The sequence below is a fragment of the Oncorhynchus keta genome, chromosome 5 (genome assembly GCF_023373465.1).
Source record: "Oncorhynchus keta strain PuntledgeMale-10-30-2019 chromosome 5, Oket_V2, whole genome shotgun sequence".
Taxonomy (NCBI): domain Eukaryota; kingdom Metazoa; phylum Chordata; class Actinopteri; order Salmoniformes; family Salmonidae; genus Oncorhynchus; species Oncorhynchus keta.
This window is the reverse complement of record NC_068425.1, coordinates 22,144,798-22,171,166: the sequence shown is the minus strand read 5'-3', so window position 1 is coordinate 22,171,166 and position 26,369 is coordinate 22,144,798. Positions and strand designations below refer to the sequence as shown.

Sequence of the window (26,369 nt, the reverse complement as noted above, 5' to 3'; positions counted from 1 at the left end):
AGTCGGTGCCGGGCGCAACGGTTTTGGATTTTTCATGCTCAACAGTTTGCTGTGTGTTTCAAGAATGGTCCACCACCCAAAGGACATCCAACCAACTTGACAACTGTGGGAAGCTTTGGTGTCAACATGGGCCAACATCCCTGTGGAATGCATTCGACACCTTGTAGAGGCCATGCCCCAGCAAATTGAGGCTATTCTGAGGTCAAAAGGGTGCAACTCAATATTAGGAAGTTGTTCCTAATGTTTAGCATACATTTAGGAAAGTAACGTCACAACCAGTATTTCTAAGGAGTAAAAAACCTTTACAGGTGGCTGGGTTAAGGTCAGTTGTGGTATGTTCAGGACATGGTACTAAATGAATGAAACCGCTTGTATCAACATTTCAGTGGCTTGTGTATTTTCCTCATCCACCTGCCAGTCTGATTGATCAAAAAGCTCCCAGGCACAGCAGTTGTCTCAAGCATCAAGGTCAGTGATTGGAAGGTCTCTTGCTGGGACTCTGTCTGGCTACCATTCTGTCCATGGAGGAAATGAGCTAAGGGGAAATGCAACTCCTTTAATGAAGGTTTGGTTTCCTACACAGAACAATGGAGAAATGTGTGTTCTGTCTGTATGAAGCCCCCAGAGGTCACAGTGCTGTGACAAGCCCCCAGAGGTCACAGTGCTGTGACAAGCCCCCAGAGGTCAGCTATAGTTTCAACCTATAGATCTAGTACACATTTACAAGACATGGAGAAACCGAGAAGAAAGGAACAATGTTGAGGGCATTTATTTTTCATCAACACATTAGTAACCTATTTCTTACAGAGTGAACATTGTTTTCTATATGTACAGCACCAATACACCCAATGGATAAAGTAGGGAGTTAACAAGAAGCGGATGTTTTCCCTAAAAAAGGCCAGTACAGGATCATGTGCCAAAACAGAATATACAAATATTACAAAACATTGTGGTAAAGGGAGCAAGACATTTCAGAATGGCCACAATCCATAACAAAATCATCTGATTTCTCCACTTAGCATAGCTCACAAAATGTCAGGGAGGGGAAAACAAAAAGGCTCACCAAGGGCTGTACAGTGTTTTACACAAGGAACATTTGTGAGAAACAAGTGAGAAAGCAAAAAATGGATAGATCTACAAACCATTAGAAATCATTATAGGGTTGGTTGTACATGACACGTTTCTCAATCAATTCAACTTCATAGTATAATGGTACTGGTCTTCATAGTATAATGGTACTGGTCTTCATAGTATAATGGTACTGGTCTTCATAGTATAATGGTACTGGTCTTCATAGTATAATGGTACTGGTCTTGATAGTATAATGGTACTGGTCTTCATAGTATAATGGTACTGGTCTTCATAGTATAATGGTACTGGTCTTCATAGTTTCTCAACTGAAATGGCAAATACTCCTCAAAAGAAAGGTAGGGAACAGAGTACCATTGAAGATCCAAAAACACATAACAGGTTCAAATTAATACAAAGAACAGAAGGGTAATTTAGGATGTAAGGAGAGTGTTTTTAAATCAGGAAGTGTGTGATATAATGGAACTATCTACTATACCATTAAAGTGGCAGCAGTGATATGTGCAGAAGTACAGGACATCTCAGATGTACTGTAGATATTTTATCTTTCAGGAAGTTCAGTCCAATCACAGAGACCCTTTTTAAAAGCTATACCAACTCAAATACTCACCTTCTGAAGGCTCCATATTTGTGGGAAAGAATACAATTACACAAATCAGAGTACTTATTAAACATCATATCCAATGGTTCTTATCATACAAAAGTGCTTCTGAAAAATAAGACTGCACTTAGATACTGATAAATACTGATTCAGACATTTTGTGTCCAATGTGTACCGTGCACATTTACCTCAACTCTATTGAATGTTCTTCCCAACTGCTTTCCAATCAATAAGATGACTGACAAAATCACTACAAATGACAGAAGATACTAAGTATGGAATGTGAAGTGATACAAAGCACTGATTTCAACTCAGCCCAACGTATCATTATGTGTAGAAGATGAGAACAATTCCCAAATGGAAGTCAAAAGATTATCATTTTAGTTGTTTTGGGGGTTTCAAATAAATAACAGTCGTACAAAAACAGAATTACAAATAACCTTTGTTCAAAGTTTGTACAGTCAAAGAAACTGAAAAACGGTTCCCTACCTGAAAACAGTAAACAATGCATGGTCGTTTTCGTAAACTTTCCGGCTGTGGTTGCATCCTCGGTGGGCAGTTGTGGGAGTCTTTATTTGCTGGTGCCTATGTCGAGAGGCACTGGAGGGCAATGTGTTTTCAGTTAGCCTACTTGATGCGGTGGGGGTCAGGCGTCCCGAATAGTATTAGCAGGGGGACTCCTGTAGAGGTACTTCCAGATAGCGTAGTAGTGCACGGCTGCAGCCAGCGCCACAAACACGTGCCAGATGGCATGGGCAAACGGGATGACCCCGTCCGACTTGAAGAAGATCACGCCCAGGCAATAGATGAGTCCCCCACAGGCCAACTCGTACAATCCATCCGTGTTGTTCTGTGGAACATTTTTTGGAAAATCTCATGTAAAGGACTAGAATATTATTCTCCAAGGTTCAGCATATAGTACAGTAATACAAACCCTAAAAACCTTTGGAGTCTGAGTGACCTACCACAAGAAGTCCACAGGGGGGCATAGGAAGCTGAACAACAGATATGCTGCTGATCATATAGCGCAGGGCTATTCAACTCTTACCCTACGAGGTCCGGAGTCTGCTGGTTCTGTCCTACCTAATAATTCATTGCACACAGCTGGTGTCCCAGGTCTAAATCAGACCCTGATTAGAGGGGAATAATGAAAAAATGCAGTGGGACTGGCTTCAAGGTCCAGAGTTGAGTTTGAGGGATATAGTGGTACACAAGTGAAGGGTGGTGATGGAGGCTGTGATCACTACGCCTTGGTGATGGATGCTACTGATAATGTATAGTAAGTCACTAATACACACATTAACATGATGTTTTTGCAAGAACACCCGATGACGGTAGGCATTACAAAGGTGCAAAGCGATAGAGCACCTTAGAACAACTCCACCACTTTCCAACCTCATTTTCACTAACGGCCCATTTCAAAATTTTATAGAAAAAAAAGGAAGTGAACAGTTCTACCCGATGACATCATCAAAAGTTTAACCATTTTAAAAACAGTGATTTTCAAACACTATGAGATTGACGGAGACGTGGGGAGCAAGAAAATACCCTCCCTTGGGCAAGAAACTCATTGCAGGTTTTGAAAATCATTTTTTCCCTTTTAATCCTACCCTGTGATGTCACAGAGAAGCATTTCTTTTAGGACCTTCTTTTTTTAACCACAGATCATAGAAATGCTCTGTTTTCACATATGGAGACACCGGTTTGGTGGAATTGACAGATTCCAGATTTTCTAGGGCCATTTTAATTAAGTTATGGAGAACCGGTCATGTTTAATGTGTCTGCCAGAGCTCGAAACAGAGTGTCAAAGCAAACAGTAAGCAGCAGATGTAAGCAGCACTGCCACTACCGCTGTGAGTGTGGGTGGTGACTGAGTAAGGAGATTACAGCAGAAAGTCAATATGTAAAACTGAGTACGTTACCATTGATGTTACAACCAACGCAGGGAAAAAACCCATAGTCAAATAGAAGGCGAGCTCAACAACTTTATACCTAGAACAAAAAACACACAGAATATTCCATATTATAAAAATACCTACTTTATCACCAGAAAAAACAAAACAAAACAAAATTGAAAACAAAAACAAGTGATGATGGTTAGCAGATATAACAATGGCCCTGTTCATCAGCTTCATTGTTATAGGATTCATTGAGACCGTAGTCTGTACATATCCAATACTCCACTGAAGATTTAGTTGAAAAAAATATATATTTACATTGCAAAAAAGGCATCATTAAAATGCAGAAAGGTTATTATACTGACTTTTCGTGGTAGTTGAAGACGTATATCGTTCCTGCCGCAGCCATTAGCCATACAAACCAACGCATGTGAACTGCAAGTGGGCCAAGCTCACGAAGATTCAACCTGGCAGGAGAGAAAGATGATGTTCATTCCACACTTTAGCCTAGGGAAACATACCAACTACAGGATCCTCATCACATACATGAGATCATTTTGAATTACTTGTGTAACCCCGGTTCTATGCGAATACCAGTGACGTGTCAATTACGGGATATGCCTACGGGTTGGGTCACAGGCTCAAATTATCAAATCACACAACGTCTGTTGAAGACAGACTGGTCGATTGGCGAATGAGGTGAGCCCCTCTCCTCCATAAACGGAGCCACTCGCCAGCCAACTGGTCATTTTCAATCATGCCTCTAGTTCTTGCGCTCTTGCGAAAAGTGGTGACATCTCACTCATATTCTCATAGAACCGGGGTTACACAAGTAACCCAAAGTTGTATTTCTTATACTTGTTTCAATGTGTCACTTATGGGATATGGTAAACTCCCATAACACAGACATGCTCTCTGAAGCCAGGGTAGCTCCAACAGCATCACCCCTCAGAGGCTACGACACTAAGGGAGTATTCCCCACCAAGGTGCAGTGACATCCAGTCGGTGAAGACCACAAACATATGAGGGGTGGCCCAACACTCTATAGTGCAAATCTCCCCTAAGGAGATGCCTTAGACCAGTGCCCAAGAGGTAGTCATATCTCTGGTGGAATGAGCCCTTCTGGGCTGTAACCTTGCTATTATATTTTCCAATACAATAGCCTACACTCTCTCAATATAGCGGTTAACGATGTAGGGGGCTTCCCTCTGCAGGGGTTGGCTGCCAGTGAGTACAGCCCGCTTATTCGTTTTGCAGGCATAGGGCAGACGGTAAAGCGGGTTAGAAAGAGAAGTATAACATCTGTCGAGGCCTGGGTGACAGGCGAGATAGCAGTCAACTGGACATTTGGAGATCTTCCCTCTGTCCAAAAAAGTCCTGCAATGAAGCATACAGAGCATTTAAGAAATTATCTGTGTAGGTTACACCACTTCTCCAAAAAATGCATTGTCTGTATCGCCAAACAATGGGCATGTATGTGGGGCACTGGCACTCTGGATTGTGAAAGATCTTGAGTGGCCGGCTTGTCGCATTCAGATTTATCCTCCCACGGGCTATGCGCAGAGGGTAACAGCTACTAGGTGAGGGTACAAATCTTTCCGTATGTTAGTGTCCGTGGATCCCGGCATAACAATGGCTACAAGGACTGGTTATAGAGCAGGAGAGTGGTCTCCGCTAACGAGGATGCACCTGGTCATTGCGGGGGTCGAAGATCAGGGATAAGCCTGTTACCTCGCTCTGCTTAGAGTGGGGGTGTCAGGCCTAGGAGAGAGAGAAAAAGCATAGGGCATTACCCTTGAGAGGGTGTGCCGTGGCTTCCACCCCTAGTGGTGCTTCATCATTATTTAGGGGCAGGGTCTCCAAAAGACCATTATAGGGTTGACGCTTCTAACAGTGTCTTCTCGAGTCAGTCTGGATAGATGGGGGTTCTCAGGGACTGGTTTGAAGTGCCAGCATGTTCACCCCGGGGCGTAATAATTCCACGGGGGGAAGAGGCAAAGAGTGTCCCAGTTAACCCAGGATACCTCGTAATGGGTCGAAGGCATATGAGCATGAATGTTTCTTGCAAAACATGCTTGATCCTCTTGGACTGCAGGTGGCAATAGGTATGGCTATTTCGTGTTACCGAGCGGGGTTCTTTGCGCGAGAGAGACCGGCCAATGGAAAGACTAGCGAGGGCAACCCGTGTAGCCAAAAGAAAGAAGGAAACATGCTGGTTAACCAGATCCTAATCCTAAGCAATAGATCAGCTACATGTAACTGCCAAAATAAAGGAAACACTTGAGAAAATGAGGGATACAAAGCATATTGAAAGCAGGTTAACATCCCATCATGCTCATGTATGAAAATGCCCAGTTGCCCATTGGTCTCAAAGAAGCATAGGGGGTTCAAAGCGTGTGTGTGAGCGAGTCTCCAGATCTCCACTCAATATGGGAGATTCTGGAGTGGTGCCTGAGACAGTGGTTTCCACCACCATCAAAGCCTCTCGTGGAAGAATTGTGTCATATCCCTTGAATAGAGTTCCAGACACTTGCAGAAACTATGTCAAGGTGCATTGACTCTGTTCTGGCTCATGGTGGCCCAACACCCTATTAAGACACTTTATGTTGGTGCTTCCTTTATTTTGGCAGTTGCCTGCATGTTTTGGCCCTACCCCGGAAGGGAGGGTTAGAATGAGTGAAGATCTCCTCAGCCGCTCGTTCAGAAAGCAAAGGTGGATCTGACCTAATCTTAGACTGCGAAAACTAAGCGCAGTTAAGAATGGGACAAGGGAAAAAAAAAACAGAGCGCATTGGACTTGGTGCTCTGGGGCCCAGCAAAGGTAACCATTTCCCCCCTCTTATTTTTGGAATATGGAATACTGTACTGACTGTCCTATAGCTCAACAAAAATAGTTTTCTATCAATAGAGCTAAGTTGCAATAAAATTGCCCAAAAAAAGACTGTGGTCCCTAAAGTGAACCCTGGAAACCTGATTTCCTGTTTGTCACTATGAAAACAGAGAAAGGTGCAAGGTTTCTCCCCTGCCTTGCTCAGTTCATGATGGCGCCTCCTGGTGGTAGCACCGAGGAGGTGCCCACATGAGCCTGTTTTTACTGTGTCGCTAGTGCAAAAGACAGAGGCAACAATGCCGGCAAGGAAAAATAAGGAAGCCATGGTATAATAGCAAAAGGCAATCTGTCATCCAGCTCCGTAAGTCAGAAGAGACCAGAGGGAGAACGGACATGTTAACTTATTCATCCCTGGCTAAAACCTGATAAGGTGCCAAGCGTGCCAAGGGGGATGGCACTCATGGTAAGAGTGCATATCCTCCATCTTCCCATGTGAGCAATGTCACGAAAGTGTGCTTTTGCAAAAGGGAATAGTGTATACATATTATTATTAATATATATTATATATATATAATATATATGTTTTTTTTTTACAGATGTGCCTGACCACTGTCACGCGAGGGGGAGGGACAGCTTATGTTAAACCCGAGAGAGGCTTTGCACACTATCCTCCTCTGCCACTTAGGGCTGTGACCTAGTTTGACTGGCACTTCTTGCCCCCCTTAGGGGGGTTAGGAGGGAGGAACCTTGCTGAGGCCGCCAAAAAGGATTGTTTGGCTTCAGGTTTGCCTTGATTCAAGAGCTTAGCCTGGGTATTGGCAGTCTGTTGTGTCGCTTCAGTTCAGGGCCCCTAAGGCTAGCTTGCTGCCCTGTCCCTGGTTTGCGGGGTAGGCAGAAGTTGAAGGTTTCACCTTCTTCCATACACATGTTGCACTTCTGCTGCATGGCGGCGACAGCGGGCCGAACAACTCCTTGGGTATCACAGGGGCATCCAGGAAGTCCACTTTTTCTTTGTCTGTCAAGCTGGACAAGCTTAGCCAAAGAGCCCATTCTCCCACCACCGCCAGACTCACAGTATGACCACAGCCTTGGATGGGATTATGGGAGGCACGGATGTTTAGATCTGTAGCCATACAGATCTCATCCCAAGAAACCAGATTCAGAGTACCTGAATCCAGTTGCTTCCCCCATACCCTCCTGTAACTCTGCCTGGTAGGCCAACAATACAGAGGTCACGTTAAGTCCTCAGATTTAAAAGGTCCAAAGCTCTGTATGTCTTATGGGAAATGGAGGCAATAAAGTGATCCATCTTTCCAGGGAGGTAAGTGCCAGTAGTGCTAGCAGCACAGCGTGTGGGGTGGAGGTGGTCAGCCAGTGACGGCTACACCTTGGGAGGGTTGCGAAACCCAGATCATGCATGGCCTTGCTAGAGAACCCCTAGCCGGGATGCTGCTGGTAAGGGGCTTATTCCATGAGCTCCTAGCCTCTCTGAGGCAGGCTGTCACCATGGGAAGCAGTTTCTTAGCGGGGGGGCCATGCGGTATAGGAGTATTTTTCCAGAGCTGGCTAATCGATACAGAGACATCAGGACTTGAGCTACTACTAAGCTATATGGAATTATTTTTTTAAATGTCATACTAAGGATAATTTTGCTATTTGATTGGGAATTTTAAGACCCCTTGAGGTATCAAAAAAATATATTAAAAAATGTATTTAATTAAATTCTTTTGGACCTTACTGGCCCATACAAACGCATTGACTACATGGTACAACAGATACATGTACATGTATTTAACCCCTTATTTTGGCACTAAACAGTCTCCATATACAATGCATTCAGAAAGTATTCAGACCCCTTCACTTTTGCCACATTGTTACGTGAAAGCCTTATTCTAAAATTGATTAAAATACCCCCCTGCAACTACACACCCCATGACAAAGCAAAAACAGTTTTTCAGAAATGTTAGCAAATATATTAAAAATACAACAACTGAAATATAATATACATAAGTACTCAGACCATTTACTCAGTACTTTATTGAAGCAACTTTGGCAGCAATTACAGCCTTGAGTATGGCGATACAAGCTTGGCACACCCATATTTTTATTTTATTTTACCTTTATTTAACAAGGCAAGTCAGTTAAGAACAAATTCTTATTTTCAATGACACAGTGGGTTAACTGCCTGTTCAGGGGTAGAGCGACAGACTTGTACCTTGTCAGCTCGGGGATATGAACCTGCAACCTTTCGGTTACAAGTCCAACGCTCTAACCACTAGGCTACCCTGCTGCCCCGACATATATTTGGGGAGTTTCTCCCATTCTTATCTTCAGAGCCACTCAAGCTCTGTCAGGTTGGATGGGGAGCTTCACTGCAGAACTATTTTCAGGTCTCTCCAGAGATGTACGATCAGGTTCAAGTCTGGGCTCTGGCTGGGCCACTCAAGGACATTTAGAGACTTGTCCTGAAGCCACTCCTGTGTGGTCTTGGCTCTGTGCTTACGGTCATTGTCCTGCTGGAAGGTGAACCTTTGCCCTTTGTCTGAGGTCCTAACCTGCTGCAGAGAACTTTTCATCAAGGATCTCTCTGCACTTTGTTCCAATCATCTGTCCCTCGATCTTGACTAGTCTCCCAGTCCCTGCCTCTGAAAAACATCCCCACAGTATGCTGCTGCCACCACCATGCTTCATCGTAGGGATGGTGCCAGGTTTTCTCAAGACATGACACTTGGCATTCAGACCAAAGAGTTCAATTTTGGTTTCATCAGACGAGAGAATCTTGTTTCTCATGGTCTGAGTACTTTACGGGACTTTTGGCAAACTCCAAGCGAGCTGTCATGTGCCTTTTACTGAGGAGTTGCTTCCATCTGGCCACTCAACCATAAAGGTCTGATTGGTGGTGCTGCAGAGATGGTTATCCTCTTGGAAGTTTGTCACATCCCCACATAGGAACTCTGGAGCTGACCATTGGGTTCTTGGTCACCTCCCTGACCAAGGCCCTTCTCCCCCAATTGCTCAGTTTAGCTGGGAGGCCAGCTCTAGGAAGAGTCTCAGTGGACTCCAATCAAGTTGTAGAAACATCAAGGATGATCAATGGAAACAGGATGCACCTGAGCTCAATTTCGAGTCTCATTGCAAAGGGTCTGAATACTTATGTAAATAAGGTATAGTTTTTTTTATTTGTAATACATTTGCAAGCATTTTGAAAAAACGGTTTTTGCTTTGTCATAATTTTTATTTAACTAGGCAAGTCAGTTAAGAACCCCGACAACGCTGGACCAATTGTGTGCCGCCTTATGGGACACCCAATCACGGCCGGTTGTGATACCCTGGTTCAAATACAGGCTGTATCTGTAGTGACGCCTCTAGTACTGAGATGCAGTGTCTTAGACTGCTGCGCCACTTGGGAGCCCATTATGGGGTATTGTGTGTCGCTTAATGAGGATTTTTATTTATTTAATCAATTTTAGAATAAGGCTGTAATGTAACAAAATGTGGAAAAAGAGTCTGAACACTTTCCAAATGCACTGTATATACACTACATGTCCACATACTTTTGGTCATCTGCTTGTAAAACATCACATTCCAAAATCATGGGCAGTAATATGGAGTTTGTCCACCTTTTTTTGCTATAACAGCCTCCACTCTTCTGGGAATGATGTTGGAACATTGCAGCGAGGACTTGCTTCCATTCAGCCACAAGAGCATTAGTGAGGTCGGGTACTGATGTTGGGTGATTAGGCCTGGCTCACTGTCGGCGTTCCAATTCATCCAAAGATGTTCAATGGGGCTGAGGTCAGGGCTCAAGTTCTTCCACACCGATCTCGACAAACCATTTCTGTATGGAAGTCGCTCTGTGCACAGGGGCATTGTCATGCTGAAACAGGAAAGGGCCCAAACTGTTGCCACAAAGTTGGGAGCACAGAATCTTCTAGAATGGCATTGTATGCTGTAGTGTTAAGATTTCCCTTCACTGGAACTAAGGGGCCTAGCCCGAACCATGAAAAACAGCCCCAGACCATTATTCTTCCTCCACCAAACTTTAAAGTTGTTACTATGCTTTCGGGTAGGTAGCGTTCTCCTGGCTTCCGCCAAACCCAGATTATTTTGTCGTACTACCAGATGGTGAAGCGTGATTCATTACTCCAAAGAACGTGTTTCCACTGCTCCAGAGTCCAATGGCAGCAAGCCTTACACCATTCCAGCTGATGCTTGGCATTGAGCATGGTGATCTTAGGCTTGTATGCAGCTGCTCGGCCATGGAAACCCATTTCATGAAGCTCCCGACGAACAGTTATTGTGCTGACATTGCTTCCAGTAGCAGTTTGGACTTCGGTAGTGAGTGTTGCAACAGAGGACAGATGATTTTTACGCACTACGCCTGCCACTTTACGACTAGGCAGTTGTTTTTCCTAGACGTTTCCACTTCACAATAACAGCACTTACAGTTGCTATTCAGTAAGGCCATTCTATTGTCGATATATGTCTATGGAGAATGCATGGCTGTGTAGTCGATTTTATACACCTGTCAGCAACGAGTGTGGCTGAAATGGCTGAATCCACTAATTTGAAGGGGTGTCTACATACTTTTGTATATATAATTTACTTCCATACATTTTTTTGACTGCAACCGGGGACCTTCAGACAATTCTTGTGAGGCCTGTGGGCATCCTAGACCAAAACAACCAACATGTATGTTAGATTAGTGTGTAGCCCAAACTGTACGGACGCTACAGACAGAAGTTGGCAGATTGGCTGTACAGACTTCAGACGAGTCTCAAGATGCTTGTGGAGGTCGTAGCCAACAGTCAATAATAGTTTGTAACCCAAACCGTTCGGACGCTGCAGACGATTTTGTGAGAAGACCGATGTTCGGGATGTGTCATGGTCTGACAAACACTGCTCTAGCTCTGTCACCTTTCAACGCTGATGCGGAAGTGTTACATAGGTGGATGCGGTGGATTGAGATGCATCCAATGCAACAAAAAAACATATTTCTAGTTTAAACTGACCGATTTTTATGGCGATTTTTTTATTATGCTAATTCAATATCCGCGGGGGTGCAGACATCAACCTTAGGAAGTTAATACAAACATGTAAAAGTAGATTTGAACCAGACAAGAGAAGAGAGCTAACAATAGTACAGTGTTGGTGGTAGTAAGGCTGGTGCGGTTAGCTTGCTTTGTAGCTAGCTAGCCAGGTTAGCTTAAGCATTGCGGCAGGAGCTAGACATTTGCAAGTGGTTATTTAAAGCCTTACGGTGTGTGCTAGCCTAGTTAGCCGAAGCGAGGGCTAACAGAATCTCAGTAGCTTGCCATGTGGCACTACCTGAAAACAACAAAAAAAAGCAAAAATGTTCCTATCGGTCAGTACTCAACACTAATCGACAAGAGCTGAGGTTCTAAGTTCGGCAGCGTTAACCTCTTGGTTCGCCTGAGAACAGTTCACTAGAAAGACAGGAATCTAGTTATGCTGAGGAGAGCTTTTAGTGAACGCGGTCACTTCCGCAAGGTAAAGGCGAGAATGACCAGTTGGCGGGCGAGTGGCTACCTTAATGAAGGAGAGGGGCTCACCTCATTCGTCACTCTGTCTCCAAACAGATGCTGTGTGATTGGATACTTCGAGCTTGCGATCCGCCCCTTAGGTGCATCCCATAAGTGACATATTGAAATTGGTATTAGAAATAGAACTTACCATGGTGTGTAGGAGGCAGCGATGAAGAAATAGATGACCACTCTATCACACATATGAAAGCAGTGCTCCACAGACCTAGAATCAAGACCAAGCATTCAGTATTTCTCTCTTTGGCCTTTGATTGTGTCTGCCCACTCATACCTAGTATGCAATTAAAATTATTATGTGCTGGGTGCTGTATAATATAACTCAGGTAGTCAGACCTGTTACTGCAAATTAAACTCACTGAAGTATCTGACATAGGCTTTGAATAAGCACCCGCGAATAGGCTACCACTGCAACAAGTGCTGCTGGTAAGCTCTTGGCTTGGACTTTCATTTTTACCAACACATGGCTAACCTTTGTTTAACCAGCGCTAAGCAACTGCTCTTAGCGAAAATGAGTTTGGAGTTACCTTTCTAACTAATAGGCTATGAGTTTACACTTTCTCTTTCAATTATAATGTGGGGAGGTCAAAATAATCAAACAAATCTATTAATTTTAAAATGTTGATTACTTCTCCTTTCCATTCACCTGATGAGAAGACATGTAAAACATAATATTTGCTTAAGTATGGTGGGGTCCCTGGGTCGGCATTTTGCCTGGGAGGGGGTCCCTTGGCAAGAAAAGATTGAAGACCCCTGGTCTAGTGTGATAGAACATTCCTCTGCCTCCTCACCTCATGTGGCTCTTCTTCCAGGTGATGATGTGGAACACAGTGGAGACCAGGAAGAGGGCACACAGGCCCATGCCATACACCCAGGCTGTGATCTTCTCCCAGCGGTCGTCTGAGAGACGGTGCAGCAGGGCCATGCCCACAACGGCTGGTACGATGAGTAGCTGCAGGGTACAGACAAAGGGAGACAGATTAACATTACCAACTGTTGTAACATACACTCAGTCTAGTTTATAATGATAGTGTTTTTCATCAAATGTGTTTTCTCCATAACCCTATCAACACCAGGTAGAATTCCGTCAATAGAATTAAGCATGGGAAAAAGAGCAATTGAGGTCTGACATTTGAAAACCTGTCTTTGTACAGTAGGCCTACTTAGGGAACGTGAACTCACCGCGTGAGTATAGCAGTTTGCAGCATGCTCATAGCAGGTGGGCTGGTAGCGGCAGTTAGCAGAGGCCCGTCTGTTCATGAACCTGAAACATACAGCAACATGCAGCAAGTATTAGTGGGGCAGGTAGCGGGGAGGACTAGGGGCTGTTACAATACCGGTGTTAGAGGTTATCCTGATTCAGGGCTGTTCTCACACTGTTCTGGGTTGTTCATGCAACAGTATACCATGCCAATTGAAGGAAGCAGGAAAATAACACGAGAAGACCAGAAACTGACATACAGTACATCTCAAAGAAAAATCGCATATAACTAACACAAAAAGGCCTACTGGTACATTCACATTTTAGTGATTGGCCGGAAAAAAAAGAAATGGAAAAGTTGTTTAGTTTCAGGTAATTTCCATGTAAAAAAAGGACCAATCAGCAATAACCACTGGATGTCATAAGGTGAATGCACCAATTTGTAAGTCGCTCTGGATAAGAGCGTCTGCTAAATGACTTAAATGTAAATGTAAATAACCTGAAGTTTATAGGAGCATTTAACATTTAGTTCCAAATGAAAGCTAAGAGTCTGTATTTTATTTATTTATTAAGGCATAGATATATTTTTCAACCATTTTAAATCCTAAAAATGTGGAATATTCAAAAGCTTTGATTTCTGGTCACGGAGATGGAAGTAGAGTTCAGTACAGTAGAGCACATGAGTAGAGTACCATATAATGTAATATACTCTTCTGGACTGAACTATACTGTGCTGTATTGAACTATATACTCTACTCTGCAGCACTATACCTTTCATTTATTGTAATGTCCAAACTTGTGAAAAATAGACATCTATGATTGGTAGAGATTTGGTCCAGTCTGGACCAACCACATTTGGTCATGTATAGAGGAAGGAGCTCATTGGGGTTAAATAAATAAAAAGATTAACATTTTGAATAATAGCCTGTGTGTAGAATAAACATGCAAAGGAGGATATTACATTTTCTACCTTTGTATAGGACACTTCACCATGAAGAGAATGATATTCATAATTATACATTTATGTCTAGTACAGACCCATGATGTCAATCTGTTACAGTCATTCTATTACCGGGTATTGATCCACTTCACTTAGTGTAGTTCAATAACCAAAACAGATTTGTTCATACTCAAGGTGTCATATCATAACTGAAACCTAATTCTTAATGCAATCATCTTTGAATCTTGCCACACATTTTAAAGTGAGTCTCAGCGTCACTCTGATAACATGGAATTACCCTTCATCAAGGACATATAACCATTATTTACAAAGCAATGATTGGACATTGTGTTTTACCGGATTCCATTTCCCTGTGCTATATCGCATTTCCTGGTGGGACACATTGTAGCTAGTAGGATATAGTACTGCATGCTACAATAACCATGTTTCTGCTCAATTAATGGCTACAAACAAACAAACCATCTCAGAATAAGGCTCAGTAAATGACAATAGCTAGGTTCACTTACGTTAACAAGACCAATTGCCCGAACAAATGAATGCCAGCTATCTATTTATAGCTAAATTCATCATAATGCAAACATTGGATGACTGCCACATTATTAGCTAACCCACCTTTGAAGGCTGTTCACTCTCTTCATTTCAATGCCTTCACGCAAAACGAAGGGAGGAAATCACGAAGCAAGATTTAGCTAGCGAGCTACAGTCAAAAATAGGAAATCAGCAAGCTAGCCAAATGGGAAATTAGAAAGCTAGCCAAAACAAGAGAAAGTGAAGGCCCAGCTATCGTCATCAACTAATAATCAGTAATCTGTACACATAATAAGATACCCCCGGTCCAAATCAATACATCAAGACACTATTTTAGTATTTTCCTTAATACCATTGTGCTGCAAATATAAACAAGCTTCAATCGACTACATTAATACTATCATTTAGCAAAGACATATCCTCCTGACACTTGTGCCCCCTTGTAGACACCGGCGTTGTTCCCTTTTTCACGATTGAAATGTGTTTAGTTCACGCAAAGAGATTTAGAATGACGGATGCTTGAACCAATAATAGCACTAAAAGTGCGGGGCATCGTCCTATCAGACCAATCAATCATCTTATGACAGTGTGGGTGGCTGGAGGAGGTCTCAAAATCTGTCACACCATGATAGACAGATGTGACAGTAGTAGTTACTTTTGTTTTTCAACCAGCAACCCTGAATATGGGTTTCTACTAGTTACTACAACCCTAAAGTTAAAACGCTTTATCGAAAAAAATCATGAGAACCAAAAGTAGCTTTTTGGTCTTAAATTAAGGTTCGGTTTAGGCATAAGGTTAGCAGTGTGGTTAAGGTTAATGTTAGCGTTAGTTTTGAAATCAGATTTTAATTTCAAGAGGAGAAATTGTATAAATTGCCGGGGTTTATGGCTTTGTGGGTGTGGCAACTAGTGACGAAACCTGAATATGCATCAAAATTATTTTTGTATTCTTTTCAGAGTCCAAAATCATGTCCTGTGTCAATGATTTATTTTTCTGAATTCAGCCTTTAAGCATTGACTTTTTATCTCAGTGTCAATAAACTTTAGCAAATAAACTGATATTACATCATAGGCCTGTTTCAACAGATGTATACTTGCATGCAAAGAGATTAATTCACAATGTTATCAGATGCAAATATGTCCCTATGGGTAATTGTGTTGTGCTGTATGTGGACAGGACACAAAACAATGTGCTGCTAGCCTATGTTGAATTTCACATCAGCAAGGTATCTGATGAGCACTCTAAAGTTACATAACAGTGATGGCATTGTAACTCAGCAATGTATCTGATGAGCACTCTCTAACCCATAGAGTTACATAACAGTGACAGTAATGTAACTGGATCATTCAGGAACAGCATTAGATAACACAACACATAGCTGTTTACATAAGACTTTAAGTGCAATATGCAAGCTTAATGAGTTTCAAACTGACACATGCCTGCAGTTTTTTTCCTCTTTGGGCTATTACAACCAGAGTGAAACATAAGCCCATACTGACTCAACTTCAACGCAGTGGCATTGCAAAATACCTTTCAGAACCATTAATAACCAGCACATTTATGCATGAGAAGATAACATTCCCAAATGTATCCATTTCAAAAAAATTTGCGTTGGTAAATTCAGAATAAGATGTATAATCAACCCTGTAGAGAAATATTTCACATGTTATCTCTGGACAGACAGGTAAGCCTCTAAGTATGAATTCATCTCTCTGGTTTTACATGTTGTGATGCCAAAGGATTACAAAAGTAGCCCTACCTAGCCTAATGTGTATTGTAGTTCATGAAAGTAAAATCCACTTTTTGCACAAGATCCTATCACTAGGGTACACCATGCATCGGACAGTTCAAATGTGGTTTATCCAGCCCATGAGGAGCTCATGGTTCACCAGCTGTGGAAGTACAGCTGAGATGGTGGGTGGCAGGCAGGCAGGGTTTTTAAGAATGACATTAGCAGAGACAACGGGAGGATGCGAGCAGCCATATGTTAGGGTTTAGCATTTCCTTGTTCTTGCTGCAAGGCTGCAGTTCCCCCATGGTGCCATAACACCCCTAATGCGATACAGGACTGAGACATGGAGGTTGGCATTCTGTCATGCAAACACAGGGTTTAGCAGCTCAGCAGAGTGTCCCTGTGTTTCTAAATATGCTATAAAACAGTGTTTCACTCATTCTATTCCTGACACTGTTACATGTTAGAGGCACATGCAGAGTTCATCCGTAACCCCACTCTGCTCACAGTCAACTACCTGAAGATCCAGATCATGTTACAGAGGAAGTGTAGTTAAAGGTCGCTCAGGTCAGATATTATGTTAAGCATCTGACAAGAATCGCCCTCTATGTCGCATTATGGCAACACATACTGTAAAAGGTTGTGTGTGATTTATTTTCATTGATTGCTTTGAAACACTCAAAGCTTGCCCAACAAAGCCCTCTGCCAGGATGTAAAAGCTCTCTACACCATGTAGATCAACAGTACTAAACAATGCTCCATACTGCCCAACAGCAATGTACTGTACTGTACATGCACACAGCAGGTCATGCTGTTAATATGACATCTTTAGTGGCTACTGTAAGACAGACACTGGTGGGACTACACACAGGATAACAGAGGCTTTGTGAAGACACGTGATGCCAGGGTTAAACAGCTCTGTAATTGGTTTACTGTTTCATGCTGGAATGCAGTACCTCTAAAAAGGGAAGACATGGGAATCCCAATACTGTGGATTACAATACGCTGGAAACACCTCAATGAAAAGCCACGGAATATTCCCATCCTCACACTTCGAATAACAACAACGCTAATTCTGTCTGACAAAGATGACAAGAAATGTAAAGGTGTGATATTCAGATGCTTGATGAATCAATGTTGTCAATGTGAAAAGGCTAAACATCTAAATACATGGATATGCCCTTCGAGGTTTCAGTAAAGAAATGGAAATAAAATGGCTGCTTTTTGCAATTCATGGCATGGTGGATATATTAGTGTATGTTATAGCCATGCTGTCAATGCCCATTTCAATCAATAAATCAAACTTCTGTAAAGTAAGATTGTGTTGTGCCCCAGCCTCAACAGAGATCAGAATTGATCTAGTAGCTAACAAGATGAGTATGGCGTGTTCTTAACCTGTAAAGCACATTTCCCCCTGTAGCAAAGGATGACTGGTGTAGTGTCTGCATAGAGGCATGACAGTCGACCTGCACCCAGCTAATACATTGGTGTAACATTGCTCTTCACTGTTGACAAAAATGCTGCAAGCATTTTCAGATATTTGGAACATTCGGATTTATGTTCACATTAGACCTTAGGAGCCCCATTGTCCTGCAACATGTTGCCTTTTCTAAATGGCACAATTATTCACATACAGTATATACTTAGATGGGATTCTGTGGTATTCTATCTTAGTGGTAATTATTTTTACATCTTTAATACTCAGAAAAACATGATCCTTTCAGGTGGCTAGTTTCTCATCAGTTGGAATCTCTTGATTCCAGCTTTTGAGAAATACATTTTCCCAAGTAAATTACTTCAAGAATATAAGTGTCTCTCTCTGTCAATAACTGATAAAGAGATGGTGTGATTCCCTAGGTGTTGATGCTGTTGTACTGTAATATTCTATTGGTAGTGTAGGTGTTGATGTTGCTGTACTGTAATCTTCTGTTGGTACTGTAGGTATTGATGTTGCTGTACTGTAATCTTCTGTTGGTACTGTAGGTATTGATGTTGCTGTACTGTAATCTTCTGTTGGTACTGTAGGTGTTGATGTTGCTGTACTGTAATCTTCTGTTGGTACTGTAGGTGTTGATGTTGTTGCACTGTAATCAAGCTATTGGAGCTGCTTTGCCAGGTGTGTCAGCTCAGGGCAAGGTGCATACATGTAGCATTTCTAAGTATAAGGACTAAAACAGCTTAATTTGTTTATGCTCCAGGTAAGATGGCCTGGGCATAGCTATTTCGGTGTGTACAGGTGCTAGTTTTGGCAGTGAGTACTCTGTCACACTTTCGAGTGAATGTACGATTACTGGCGTTTAATTATATTACATGCAAGGGCTTAAGTCAGTTTATAGCCTCAGTTTGCACTCTCTTTTAGAGATCCTAATTCAAGCAGATTGACTGAATAATTGGATAAGTGTTAGCCACAACCTCTTTCTCTCAATATACTGTAGTCGTTCAATGGAGTCTGTGATGGCCTAGTGAATTTGGGGAGGGGAATGTATGGCCACGACAATCCATACCTGCGAGTCCTCATGAGGCCTGCATCGTGGATGCATTCTCCCCTTTCAGCAATAGGACAACCGAACAAAAGATAGACCCTCTCTAGCGTCTCATATACCTATAACACAGATGCCAAATGGAAACACTGCCTGACAGAATAAAAGAGGAAACACATTAGGACTCAGGACCTACAGTAACAGCACTGCGTCACATCAATAAATATCTATGGGACTTTGCTCGTTTCACGTGTACACTGCAGAGCTGCACTACATTATGACTGGTGTGGGGCTTGGGAATACAATGTTCCCATCGTATCTGTGTCACGAGAGATACAGGTTTTTCCGGGCACTGCGTGGCGTGCTCTCTGTATCACCAACAAGTGAAGTGTCCTGGGCAGTCTGGACCCTACAGTCAGGAAATAGCCATGCGTGTGCTGCGGACACCTTTATCAGTATTAGATACTGCAGCTCTTTGTTGGAACAGTCCATGTAATATTTACATGCACTGATAGGATTCAGCAATTATCAAAGTAAAACACTATTTAGAAAGTATGTTTATTTTTGCTTGATGATAGGAGTAGTCTGTATCAAGCGTCTGTAGTTTCATTATTCATAAGGGAACATTCGTACAGGAAGCTACTACTCATACAGGGAAATTATACAAAACAATAAGCACTTCAGAAAAAGTACACAGTATGCCATATCGATTGATTGATGTGTTACTCTGACAATTTGTATATACAATACAGCTTGTAATTATTGAGTTAACTGTAGATCAACCGTTACATAGCATTTGTTAATGTATTTATTTACATGTATCAACTTGTGTTGGCTGAATCAAGTCACATGTCTTGACATCAAAGGGTTACAGGTACATATCTGAAATGGGCTCCATAAATAACCAGTTTCTCATGGCGGGTGGGAGAGAGATTAAAGAAGCAAGTCTCAAAATAGCAGAATAATCTGGGCCTCACAGGTCAGGACCATGGTTGGACAGCACTTGGCTGAACTGTGGTCGGTTACTTCATAGAGACTCAACACTGTCAAGTTATGTAATTGGCTAATGGCTACCTTAGTTTTCCTCTAAACAATACGAGGAAATGTTGGGCAATCTCCTAATCTGAAAATGCCAGGGGACACTTTGTAATACACTCCTCCTGAGTCCTGGTTGAGATAGGGCAACAAGTCTGTCATCGATGAAAACATTACACTTGCAGAGCATCATACAAATGTCTATCAAGTAACATTTGACAAAGTAGTGAAGCAAGATGACAATGAACGCTCACTGAGAGGGGACAGACCTGTCTCTCTAAAAATGAAAAATTATAACTGGTAAAACTTTGTATCAAATTTAAACACTGAGGCATTTTGTGATGTAATAAATAGTTGGGCTATGTGCAAAGATAAGGTTTGAAATTGCATTTCCTTCTCATGTCATGTAACACAAACCACTGTTAATAGTACAGCTCCTGAATTCCATGTTGATTATCAGTTGTGACATTTCTTCTTTTAGAACAGGCTGTAGGCTTCTGTGATCCACCAGAGCTTTCTAAAAGACGGATTTCATGTGAATCAACACTGCACACACATGCTTCTCTCTTACCGTCTCAGACTGGTCTTCTGCAGGTCCAATCCAAGCATTGTCCTGGCCACCAGGGAAAAATACAGTCTAAAAAATAAATGTAGAAACAGATTTTAAAAAACATATATGTACAAAAGATTATCCCGCTGCGATAATTCCAACGGGTGGTGGACTGAGTTATTCAGCACCACAGTAGTCCTTCTAGAATCTAGACCATGGTGCTCTTCTTCTCCCTGAAGTCTGGACTGGGCTGAGGCTCATATGAGGTGACCATATTGGTCTGGTCCCAGCGTTGATGTTGCGGAGAAGGGGTGGTCTGCTGCATCACCACCAGTCTGATGGGGGATTGGGTCGGCACAGGGTCCGGCGCGTACTCCTTGGTTGGATCCTTGCCCCGGCAGTCATACATTATACAAGATATCAGGAACACCAGAAGCAAGATAACATAGCTGGCGATAAGGATGCAGAGGTTCAAAGTGACAGGATCAATCTCCGAGAAGTTTTCCTTAAAGCCCATGGTAGCTGCCTCATACTGTGCGGCCCACAGGCCCAGAAGAAACAGCTGGTGGATGGGACGGAGAATGGAAGACGGTCGCCTTCAGCGGAGCTGGAATCACTAAACTAGCGAGTGACAGCAGGGCTTTCTCTCGTCAATCTATCCTCGTCAATCTCCTCTCTCTCTCTCTCTCTCTCTCTCTCTCTCTCTCTCTCTCTCTCTCTCTCTCTCTCTCTCTCTCTCTCTCTCTCTCTCTCTCTCTCTCTCTCTCTCTCTCTTTCTCTCTCTCTGTCTCTCAGATCACAGTGGATATGTGGCTTTGTGGTAAAAATACTTTAATCCATGCCATTCCTCCAACCTTGAATTTCTGTGATCAATGATTAAAGCTGCTCTGTTTAATAACTTAAGCCTCGGTTGTAATTTCAACAACTGAATCTCGTATAGGATTCTGCCCATTTAAAAAGGCCATTTTTGAAAGCCTGTGTTATATCACCAGAATCTGTTTATCAAGGGCATATTAATGTCGGAAACAGCACGGATTTAGAGAATTAACAGAAAAAGCAGGGTGGGGACGGACAGTCTGTCGTTAGTATGAACATGTGTATGACGCATTTATGAGTACTGTGTTCTGTGTGTGTGTGTGTGTGTGTGTGTGTGTGTGTGTGTGTGTGTGTGTGTGTGTGTGTGTGTGTGTGTGTGTGTGTGTGTGTGTGTGTGTGTGTGTGTGTGTGTGTGTGTGTGTGTGTGTGTGTGTGTGTGTGTGTGTGTGTGTGTGTGCGTGTGTGTGTGTAATAGTGTAATCTTAATCTTGATTGTGAGTGGGGATTGAGAGAGGGAGCCATCTGGCTAAATAGAGACTCGAGATAGCGACTTAAAAAGCTACTCAGATGTGAAAGAGGGGTCTTTGACTTTCATATTTCAATGTTACATATCAATGCAGGCATATTTATTGTGGTAAATATGTGTGATCAGTACTCTTCTGTTCACTGTGTGTAGCAGAGGATTGACACAGTCGTTGTAGGCTGCCGCTGCAGAGATATCAGAGGGCGGATTAACGAAATTGAAAGCGTTCCTATGAGGTCAATAATCTGTTCTGACGCATGTCAATTAAGGCAGTGCCATTTTTCATTTTCAAATACACATGCTCTGTGGAAGAGAGAACTTCCACCACAAGGACATTTCTTAACCATATGTATTTACTCATATCTTTTTACTGGGTGAAGCTAATGTTGTTCCTGTGGTATGGTTTTCATCCTTTTGCTTTCAAGCGAGAGGGTTAGATGAGCAGCAGAGGGCAGTCATCATCGTCAACATGAGCTGCGCAGTAGGAACAGCACCATCTATAGGATGATAATCTGAACTTTGACCCAGGCTGCCATCACACACACACACACACACACACACACACACACACACACACACACACACACACACACACACACACACACACACACACACACACACACACACACACACACACACACACACGTGTCTGTCATGTATGGGGACAGGCAAACTGTAATGTTCTACTTGATGTCGCTGGTAATCAATATTTGTTTATTAGGCACTTCAATACAAAGAGATGAGATTTGATTGGTGCATTTTTATGAGTGCATACATGAGTTTTAGATTGTATTCTTGAACAAAGATAAAACCAGATAGATCCTATGTGAATTGATGAACTTCTAACAGCTCTGTTTTTAGAGTTCATGTTCCTCTGGCTCAACTAGTCATTTAACATGATGATTGTCTACAATGGACAAGCCCCAAACAGATGACATGGGTTTTTAGAACAAAGGACAGAGCTGTTTTAATTCGAAAAACTAAGGATTTCTTTGATAAAGAGGTTTCATGTTTCCAAATACCATCAGAGGCTTAGTTAGGATTCACTGTTACTTCATAGCAGAACTGGATTTTCATGCCTTTAATAAGTTTTTAATGTTCTTGTGACCAATGTCAAAGGTTACAAAGATTTTTCATAGCCACACCAACATGTCATGATCTAACTGTTCATTTGGACATTGATTTAAAACTAGAGGGTTATTTTGGCCTCTGAAGGACAATCAGCACAATATTTCATGAACGCTTATGAAGAAGACTAATGCCTTCTCTGTCTTTGAGTAAAAAGTCCTCATTGAGCAACCATGTCCTCTGACAGTCCTCTGTACGTCAGTCAGTTCGTCATCACTTGTTAATCTGGTAAAATTCCCAAAATGAGCATCTGGAAAAGGCTACGCCCTTGTGTGGAGGCCTCAGCATTAATACAGTCAGCCTGTCTGTTTGTGGATTGAAATGCAGAACATTTTCAATCTGCATTTTTTTAGCAAACATCCTCAAGGCCTCCAACCTTATTTTTGGAGGCCAGAATTTCCTTCTGGAAAATGGTCCATTTTGGCAATGAGATGACATTGTGGGAATGGATTAATATTGGTAAGGTCTTTGCAGAATCAATAAGATGACTTTGTGCATTGCAATCCATATAGCTTAATTTTCAAGATTACTAAACAAAAAATAGCACATTGACATTGGGTTGAAGGAAAAGCTGAGGGATGTTTTTGTTGAGTTCTTTGGAAGTGATTACAGGAGAGGATATGTCAGGTTTGTCTGTCTGTCCCATGCCCATGGGTGGGGACTCTCTCCTGTTTATATCTGGGCCGGCAATCTTTCCCAGCTCCAGACCTGGTGCCAGGGTGTCCAGCCGTCTCCACGGGACTGGAAGTAGACAGACGCCCTGAGAGAGCTGGGGAGAAAGGATATGTAGAGAAACCTCCCGGAGGGCCTTGGGCCTTCCCATCTGTCGTCTATGTCTGGATGGAGCCTTTCTGTGTGTAGATGTCTGAGGGTGCTAGGGGAGTTAGTATTTTCTTTGACTTTTCTGTTAACAAAAGCCTCACTTTCTGCTAGAGCACAAAGACTTTACCTCCAAGGGAAAGAGACACAACTCTGCTCAATGTTTGTTTATTTACCCAGCATGCCACTAATACTTGGTGGTGTCCCTCCCTCCATCAGACATATCCTGACCCCCCACCCTCACCCCTCCAAGTTCACTACAAATGAGTTACAAGGCATACACATTCAAAAGGTCCCTCCCTCTCTGCAATCCAACACAATGTGATAAATCGTCACTACAGGGCCCCAAGAGCTTTTCTCGCCTATACTAGCTTCACGTTCAAATACTGAACAGCATAGACCTTTGTCTTGACATGTATGTATTCAAGCACTCTTGTCTTTGTTGCCATGGTGTCTCTGTGGGCAACCATGAGGGTGCGCCAAATGTAGAAAGTTGTTACTACTTAACTGACATGAATCAAAAGGAAGCATGTTAACATTTGAGGTTTAAATGCTCTGTTTTACAGATCTGGTAATAATGATATTCAATCGGTGGACACTGGAGTACATTGTGTTCTTTCTACTACTAACAAATGTAAGATATATTTTATACAAGTTTGGAGAGTTTAGCCATGCCAGTAAAAACAAATTGCAGAAGTTTCAGGCCCAGGCTTTTGTAAATCTTTTTTTTTTAAAACAGAGTACTAATTTTGTAATGCGTTAGCTTATCAATTTCTTGCAAAAACCCATAAAATCAAGACCTCCTCGATGTGGCAAAGGTTTCCCTATGACATTAGTGGGATATCATCTACTCCCAGTCCCTATCCTACATGACTGTTGCTGAGATCTGTTTCTATCTAAAGAATGGAGGAGTCAACCAAGAAAACATTTGTTGCTGAAAGGTTGAACTAAACTGAAGCGTCAAAGTTTCCTTCCCCCATTAAATATACAATTCCACATCCGGTTCCTTTTCATAAGGGTTTAATAAGTTTAGAAAAAAGATCAACATAGACACAGCCCCCTTTACTGGACATAAGGGAACTATTACTCACTCGGAGTTGCCCAAGCGGCATACACAGTCATGAGGTGCTGAAGCCAGCAGATGTTGTGAACGTGTCCCTGTTCTTTGTGTCTTCAGTCTCCATGAGTTACTCCAGAGATGTTCCATGAGGTAAGCAAAGAGGCAGGGTTATGCAATCAAAAGACAGCTGGGGGCAGCTCCTGTTCGGCCGCAATGTGTACGAATACCACAGGAGAGACATACTGGTCCATGGGCACCGAGAGTAAAGGGGATCTAGACTGAGGAACCAGGAGGTTGAGGATTTGTTTCGTGTTGTGTTTATTTCCTTCAGAATTGATTTTATGAATAGTATAACTTGTTTGATCAGGAAATTAGACCTGAACGGGAAGGAATCCATGCATGGTGTGGTAAACCTAACTTACCCACAGATCTGTTATTTTGTTCATTCTATAGTAATTGTTACCACATTGCTGTATCCCGTTGGCCAGACCTTCCTGAACATGTGTTAGGGGGTGTAGACCACCGTGCACAGGTCATCACACATTGCACTGCCGGTCTAGCCCTATCTGATAGTGTTGCCATTAGCCTGCATTCTTGAAATGTTGACTAGTTGACTAGTTCCACACTTTACCTCTGTATGCACTGTGTCCTCAGACCCAAATAAGGGAGTGACCTAGCAGCTAGCCTGATATATTAGTGGTGCATTATGATGACTGATTATTTCAGAGTAAAGGGACCATTAAATTGGACCAGGGTGGAGCCGTACCTCTCGGGGGGACAGCAGCTGGCGGGCGACTGGCGGACTGAGGCGCTCACAGATCTGATAAAGGCCTAAAGGGAGCCTTTTCCTTCCTGAAAGGCGGACTGTTTGTGTTAGCCTGTCCTCCGTCTCTTCTTCTGGGTGTGGGAACCTGCTCCTCCCAGAGCTCATGGCTTCCTCTAGTCAAGGACCCCACAAAGCACGACCCGTCTGTGTACCATGTGACTTACATTTAAAGCCCAGCCTGGGAGAGGAGTGCTTTTACAGTGGTGTTAAACCGCACGGAGAGTATGTGATACATTTAAAGACCCTTACCGAAACACCACATCAATCATTGAAATGGTTTTTAGACAGCACTAAATTACAGCTGTAGGATTTTAATTTGATCACTCTTTTTTTGCTGAGAATTTTCCTGCACATGAGGAAATGCAAACTGTAGTGTATTCAAGGTTTTAAAAGGATTCTAAAGTTTGTCATTTCCACTTGAAAATATCAGACTTTATATGCATGATTTGCCCTAACAGAAAATGTATCAACCCCTACAAAATATTTACATTAATTATAATCCACACATTATAATGCACGTTTCCTGTTCCTTCAGAATTATTTTACTGCTGTAGTAAACTGGCTCAAATTAAGATCTTTCATCTGTAGCCTACTTAGATATGTACTGTATGTAATATGGAGTAATAGCATTTCAATTAACTGTTTTACTCTATATGAAGCCTGTGTAATCCTTCGTAACACTCTTCTCTGGCCATATGTCTCAGAACACATTGCAACCTATAGCAATGTT

At 42.4% G+C, this 26,369-nt stretch overlaps 2 protein-coding genes across 4 annotated transcripts; both read right to left on the bottom strand.

The window, feature by feature from the left end:
* Nucleotides 1-753: 753 nt before the first annotated feature.
* On the bottom strand, nucleotides 754-21,064 carry LOC118383277 (monocyte to macrophage differentiation factor-like). 3 transcript variants are annotated; one of them, XM_052519074.1, is made up of 7 exons: nucleotides 20,489-21,009; nucleotides 13,162-13,243; nucleotides 12,771-12,931; nucleotides 12,113-12,187; nucleotides 3,954-4,055; nucleotides 3,613-3,682; nucleotides 754-2,540 (listed from the first exon to the last, which is right to left on the bottom strand). In XM_052519074.1, exons 1-7 carry the CDS (start codon nucleotides 20,524-20,526, stop codon nucleotides 2,337-2,339), a joined length of 732 nt encoding a protein of 243 aa, XP_052375034.1. In that variant the 5' UTR covers nucleotides 20,527-21,009; the 3' UTR covers nucleotides 754-2,336. The 3 variants fall into 3 exon arrangements, with proteins under 3 accessions (XP_052375034.1, XP_052375035.1, XP_052375036.1); XM_052519075.1 differs by lacking the exon at nucleotides 20,489-21,009 and adding an exon at nucleotides 14,754-15,237; XM_052519076.1 differs by lacking the exon at nucleotides 12,113-12,187 and having other exon boundaries at nucleotides 20,489-21,064.
* On the bottom strand, nucleotides 20,676-20,984 carry LOC127930051 (small integral membrane protein 36-like). The gene has a single exon (XM_052519077.1). The coding sequence runs from the start codon at nucleotides 20,982-20,984 to the stop codon at nucleotides 20,676-20,678; it is 309 nt and encodes a 102-aa protein (XP_052375037.1).
* Nucleotides 21,065-26,369: the final 5,305 nt, after the last annotated feature.